The sequence below is a fragment of the Nannochloropsis gaditana genome, assembly GCF_000240725.1.
Source record: "Nannochloropsis gaditana CCMP526 unplaced genomic scaffold scaffold403, whole genome shotgun sequence".
Classification (NCBI taxonomy): domain Eukaryota; class Eustigmatophyceae; order Eustigmatales; family Monodopsidaceae; genus Microchloropsis; species Microchloropsis gaditana.
Genome location: NW_005803550.1, coordinates 7933 through 14230, shown reverse-complemented (window position 1 = coordinate 14230; position 6298 = coordinate 7933). Strand labels below are relative to the sequence as shown.

The 6298-nt window shown below is 51.3% G+C and overlaps 2 protein-coding genes across 2 annotated transcripts; both read right to left on the bottom strand.

Annotated features, from left to right (window-relative positions):
• Positions 1-258: 258 nt before the first annotated feature.
• Positions 259-1224, bottom strand: NGA_0205502 (cathepsin l-like proteinase; the record flags this gene model as incomplete). The annotated part of the gene is made up of 3 exons (XM_005854734.1): positions 259-359; positions 529-806; positions 944-1224. The coding sequence occupies 3 exons, from the start codon at positions 1222-1224 to the stop codon at positions 259-261; spliced, it is 660 nt and encodes a 219-aa protein (XP_005854796.1).
• A 2335-nt stretch (positions 1225-3559) lies between these two features.
• On the bottom strand, positions 3560-5300 carry NGA_0360310 (lipase family protein). The gene is made up of 4 exons (XM_005854735.1): positions 4697-5300; positions 4306-4509; positions 4032-4138; positions 3560-3882 (listed from the first exon to the last, which is right to left on the bottom strand). Exons 1-4 carry the CDS (start codon positions 5226-5228, stop codon positions 3655-3657), a joined length of 1071 nt encoding a protein of 356 aa, XP_005854797.1. The 5' UTR covers positions 5229-5300; the 3' UTR covers positions 3560-3654.
• Positions 5301-6298: the final 998 nt, after the last annotated feature.

Here is a 6298-nt window from a genome sequence, read left to right as displayed (position 1 = left end):
CCCTGGCCTTCCCCCCCCCCTCGTCTCAACATCCTCATGTATCCTGCTTCGCCCCACGTGGTACCCCACGTGTTTTTTAACACCCAAAACTCCCGCCCACCTTCCTCCGGCTCCTCTTCTCCGTAGCCCACCAAGAGCATGGCATGGTCCACCTCCCGCGTGCATGTGTCCAAGTCGGGCCCCTGGCCTCCCCAGTCCGTCACACCTGCTCCCCTCTCCTCCCCTCCTCCTCCTGAGCCTGGAAACAGACAGTCTTGGTCAGGGGTGAAGATCCCCGAGGCGTAGGCGAGGAAGGCGGGACAGTTGGATTTGACATGGACGGCCAGGGGTCCGAAGAAATAGAGTGCCTTTTGAAGAAGCTTGTCAGAAGCACAGGGAGGGATGAATGTAGGGCCATAGGCAAATGCAAAGGCAGGTGTATCACCCAAACATGCGCCTGTGCCAAAGATAGGAAGGGTCGAAGGGGGTGAAGGAAGCTGACTTTTGAGAAAGTATGCAGCAGACACCTCGCCTCCCTACCCAACACACCTTGCATTTGGGTGGACGGATAGGAGGAGAAGGTTCGGAGGCCATGGTCATGTATGTACGAGAAGGCGTCGCTTACGGTCCCGCCTTCACACCCCGTGTTCTGGTCGGCGCAGTCAACGAGTTGCTGGGAAGAGAGACTTTTTGTGAACAAAGCGCCGGGGCCGTGGCGAGTGCTGCCGTCCGTGGTGGTGAAATCATGATTACCGTCCCCGAAATCTTCGGCATGCTGCAGAGCAATTTGACCCTCGACAAGGGCACTGGTGGCATATGCCCAACAACTGTGGGGAAATGAACGCGGGGAAGGCGACTGCGTGGGTGCATGTTGGAGCAGAGAGAGGTCTGAGGGAGAAGACAAGGTTGAAAAGGAGGATATTGTGAGACGGGAGAGGGAGAATTAACCTTTATGTCTACGTACCTCCCGCAGGTGCCCTGATATTTGACCGATGTGACTGCCACCACGCCGTAGGGATTCGCGTCGCTATAGCGGTAGTCCAAAGAAGCAGGAAGGGCCACGTCGGACAGGTTAGAAGCAAAGGAGGAGAAGGGAAGCCGCCGGTGGTGCACTACACGTCGATGCTTGCGTTCTACATCGTCTGTAGAAATTTCGGATAAGGCAGAAACATTGAAGGCATCATCATAGCTGATGGTCCCTGATACCAAAGCCTCGACTAGTGTTATATTGTCCAAGTCCAACATCTTTTCCGTGTCCACAGGCACGGCCCGGGAGCCCCCCAAATACCGCCGTTCCTCAGAGGTCCAGTCGCTCATATTGTTCACTCCTAATGTAAAGGCTGCAGTGGGATGTGTATTCCCGAAAGCATGGACGTAGGCGACGGACTCGCTGAAGGCGTGACATCTTTTCAAGAAATCGTCCTCCCCTCTGTCTTGATGCGACCCCTCTTGTCCCTGCCCGGGACCGGATGGTCGCCCTGCCTTTTGTGCAAAACCCTCATAACCCCATTCTCCGTCACATTTCTCTTCCCAAGGTGGGGTGCGAAGCTGCTGTACTCTTTCTTGATCACTCATCTCAGGCTTTGAAAGTCCAGGCGTCGATGACCACCAAGTCGGGCAAGGCGGAGGATGTAGATGGTGTTCGTGGGCTTGCTTCTCCACATAATCGGCCTTCCCAGAATCCGGCAGGGGCCGTGGGTAAAAATGATCCATCCTATCACGGTAATTAGGCCCTGAAAAGGTCCCGCCGGTCAAGTCCGTTGGACCCTGGGGTTCGCGGTTGTCTTCGTCCGCAGTGCCCTCGGATATGGGCAACGGGGTCATGCGTGGATTCCTCTCGTCTACGCTACCTTCATTCATTTGTTCCATCTGGGGCTTGTACTCCGCCAACACCTCTGTATGGCCTTTGGGCTCGATTGAACGTTTTGTCTCCTTCCCACCCTCCAGGTCTCCTGCCGTTTTTGATTGAATGTTGGCCCTGCCACTGCCATAATCGTCTTGTGCCTGAATTCCATCCAAAAGTCGATGTGGAGTTTTTCCAAAGAATAGCTGTGTCAGCATTCTGTGCTCTCAGCCTCCTCTGCTGTGAATTCCTGTCGTCTCTAAAAGCTCTATTTATGAAAGTTCCCGCTGTAGGCACATGCAGGAAAGAACGAAAATTGACGTGTCACCGGTGTATTTTATAATAAAAGATGGATAGTGTGCTAATGGGATTCTTATTACGATTGACACGGTGTTTGTTGACGGTTGCTCGTACGTCAGCCTTCTTTGGACGCCTTCAGGTCCGTATTTCGCGGGAGAGTACAAATGATTTATCCGAACGAAAGCTGGCTCACGCGTGTCACAGAAGAGTGATGCCATGAGTGATGAAAAATTGACCAAATAAGAATCTGTGCAAAGAACGGAAAATCGACCATCGAGAAGAAGAAAGCAGGCTAAAAGACGGATGAGATGGACTTTGTCGACATAGACCCGAACCACATGTCCTATCTTTTTCAAATTTTAAATTTGATTTGAATTTTCCGAACCCGACCTCCATTTGACCCTTCGCTCACCCCTCACCACTTTATTGTTTGGTTTCTATATTAGCATCACCACGGAAATGGCAAGCGCCGGATTACATTTTTTCTAATAAAAAGGTAATCACAGCACAAGGCTCTTACCTAAAAGTTATATCGGAGTCAGCGCAGCGTTCCGCACGGCTCCCTCAGAGTATGATGGGCCGAGAGGTTGGATTTAGGTCGCTAACATCATTGCATATGTGTCTACAAACTTGAAAACGGTATTCTGATGATGAGCCGATCGTCGAGGACCAATTTTGTCGGGTCATCTTTTTCGTTCACAGTCTGACCAAATAAAGAAGTATGCGTGTATTTTAATCACAGACAAAATTGTTGACGGATTGAAGATTACCTGAATCGTCTTACCCGTGTCCATCCGATCTTTTAATCTGACAAAACTCACAAGGCCTCGAATATCACATGAAAACATAACACGTGACTAAACATCCCCTCTTTCTCGTGGCTTTCTCGCGCGTAGGAATCTGCCTTCTCCTCTCGTAGGTAGGCGCCTTGCAAGGCTCTTAAAACTACGTAAAACGTCAAAATATTCCACAAACTACTCCGAACTACCCATCAAATTTATAGAACACTGGTACGTTATGCTGATTTCCCGTCTACAAAAAATTTGTGACAATCGATGGGGCTGGTAACAAATCCTTGAACGCGGTTATTATCATCGTATTCCGTCGAATGTGTGGTGCCGCTTTCCAGGATCTTTCCACAGAGTCGGGGCAGTCTAGCCCGGTTTGAAAACTTTTAGCTCTTAAGCGGCACCACGTTCTAAATTTATGCCAAAGAAAGTACCGTTGCTTGTCCTCGCTCGGACCGTGTGGGACAGATTTTATTATCATGATATGATTAAAGCATCGTTGCCTGTGCAATTATCATGAGCGCCCAACGTAAGTAAGAGGCGATTTTTCATACCATTTTGTCCGTAAGGAATCAAATAACTGTACACGTAGACGAATCTCTGGGAGGACGAGTATCAAAACAAGTGTCGCAAGATTCTGAGAAGAGTAGCGAACACGGCTTGGCTTTTCTTTTTCCTTTAGAAAACGATGAGCTCCCTCTTCTTTCCACAGTTCCTTCGTACACATCTTAACCATATGATTTATCATACCACAGCTGTAACTCCCGTTCTCTCCGCCTCGCTCCTCGACATTCGACCATGACTCTCCAAGGTCTTGATTCTCTGCTCAATCATTGTATGCTTTCTCTCCATCTCAGAAGACCTCTCGGACGGAGGCGGTGGAAAGCAGCACCAGGTTCCGAGCCTCTCCCCGAAGTAGTAATGGTGGTCCTCCACGCTGCTTATCGAGCCGTTGCTACACACATCCTCATCCTGAAAAAAAATAGGAGACAATCAGCGAAGAAACCACCGTTTTGCCATCCCCCTTTCCAAATAACGATCTGTTCGATCAGCAACAGCAACAAGACCTTGCCAATTCCATGGATGCTCGCCCCCCCTTTCCCCTTGCCCCGCTCTCCTACCTCATCCCCGGGACATGCCACGTATTGTGCCCCCACGCTCATGTCGTCGTCGTACCAAATTTCTTGCCCATGGTGGAAAGGGCAGTCCGCCACCTCCGCGCAATGCCCTGTGTCATCCGTGTGAGGAAAGCGAACAAGGGGACGCCTTGTCAGTCTCCCCCACGGCCTCTACTCCTTCGAACGGAAAATTGGGCATCCCGGGCCCGCCCTCCCTTCCTCCCTCCTCCCTTCCTCCCTCATTTTCTTTCCATTCCTCCCTCCCCCGCATGATTACCCCCATCCACTCCACCACAACAAGGCGGCAAATGTGGGACGCAGTCCGAGGCGTGGACCAGGCGGTAGCTACCCCGGGTATATTCCGCGACAGCCGTTGCGAACCCAACGTCCCCGGCACGGGGTTCCCCGAAGGTATAAAGCAGGGAGGATACGTTCAGGCGCTTGCCCAGGTCCACGGCGCAGAGGGATGCCACCCCGCCACCTGAAAAGGGATATAAGGGAGCACGCGGCCGAGGGAGACGGGGGGGAAGCGATGGGCATGAGGGGGCAGGGAGGCCGTAGGACGGCTTGATTTGGCATCTCTCTCGTCCCCACGCACATCTCGCTGTTGTCCTTCGTTTTATTTGTCTCTCTATTGTCCTCATCCGTTCCCTACTACTCTTTCTTACCCAAAGAGTGGCCAGTCACGAGCACAGTGTACTCCTCTCCCATTCGCGCCGCCAAGGCGGCGACCTCCTCCGCCAACCCCAACGTCACCAATGAAGTATAAAACGCACAAAATCCGTGGTGCGTGTGTCCTAAATCTACGCCTTCGATAACGCATGAGAAGTGATAGTGCAGCGATCCGATTAGATCCGTGATATAGTCCTCCGTGTCATTGCTCCCCTTGAAAGCGACTACCACCAGCTTCTCCTCTTTGTCCACACCGATGTAACCAAAGGCATCATGATCCAACGGCTGGGATTGATATGTATGTAGAACGGTGAAGCCAGGAAGCTGGCAGGAGCTGTTGTAAAATTTGTTTTGGCTGACAAGAAACGGATCTCCATAGGCGATGGAAGAGAAAACAGCAGCTTGGCGAGCCAGGTCTTCAGAATAAGGTTCCACCGCGAATGAATAAGGAAGGCGACACAGGCAGACCATTGACATGAGGAGCAGGGATGCAAGGCCTGCGGGCAACATTATTGTTGCCAATGGCATATGCTTTTCTGTATTTTTGCGTGACCGAAAAGAGCAATGGAGGGAGGGTAGAAGAAAAATGGACAGAATCAACTTTAAATTTTCGGGTGCATGTATCCTGGCAGAATGATCATTCTGATACGCCTGTAAGCAGTCGTGCATGAGCTCGTGGTGTGATTGGCTTCTTCTGGTTGTCATACTCTTACAGCAGTCCATTCTTTAGGAGGTCTAGGTTCCTGTCGCTCACACGCAGTCGCGGAGACTCGAGCGAGCGCCGCCATGGCCATCGACACACTATTCCTTCGCTTAGGATACTGGAAAATCGTAAGGATGTCACGTTTGGAATTGTCGAGGGGACATGTCATTGTCAGCTTGGATGGATTCCAAATTAGAGTTTGTGAAAGCCACAGCGGGCGGTCGTATATCAAGGACGCATGACAGCGAAGTCGTTTGTATGTAATCGTGCGTAGGTTATCATGTCACGAAGCCTTCGATTTTCTCGTCACATTCGGCTCACGTCCATGTATAAAATTGCCTATCTCATGCAACAGGTTTTTGTCTTTCTTTGTCAAACGGGGGCTCTATGCCGTGCGGCCGCCAGGCCCTGCCCTTCGCTCGTAGATAGGCAACCGTGACAGCAGTACATCCCAGTAGCATTCGCAAATCCTTCCATCGATCCACGCCTTTTTAATTAGCATCCATTTACTCGCTCGCGTCTAGCTATGGGTGCGCTTGCGGGCTTTGTGAATGCTCCCGTCACGAAAGGTTACTGCCTTCTGGTGGTAGGAGCCTCCCTCCTCTCGTCCTACACCCATTCTAGTCACACTTTAAGATTGGACACGACCCGCATTCTCCGCAAAGGAGAGCTCTGGCGTCTTTTCACCAGTCAAATCGCCTTTCAAGAACACCCTCAAACGGTGCTGGGCGTATTCCTGCTCTATACTTTCCGGCACTTTGAACGGCAAATGGGCTCTCGAAAATTTGGCTCGTTTCTTGTCCTCTCCACGCTCCTGGCAACGTCAACAGAAATGGCGATTGCTGGCTGGTTAGGGGGCAAAGGGAGGATAGGAGAGGGGTTGGCCTTGTCTCCC

What these genes read in the sequence shown, in the direction of transcription:
- NGA_0360310 (XM_005854735.1), bottom strand. Translation starts at nt 5,228, where the DNA reads ATGCCATTGGCAACAATAATGTTGCCCGCAGGCCTTGCATCCCTGCTC. An exon ending in TTGTGGTGGAGTGGATGGGG is followed by an intron (nt 4,139 to 4,305) that starts GTAATCATGCGG and finishes CGGATGACACAG; the next exon opens with GGCATTGCGCGGAGGTGGCG. An exon ending in TGGCATGTCCCGGGGATGAG is followed by an intron (nt 3,883 to 4,031) that starts GTAGGAGAGCGG and finishes ATTTTTTTTCAG; the next exon opens with GATGAGGATGTGTGTAGCAA.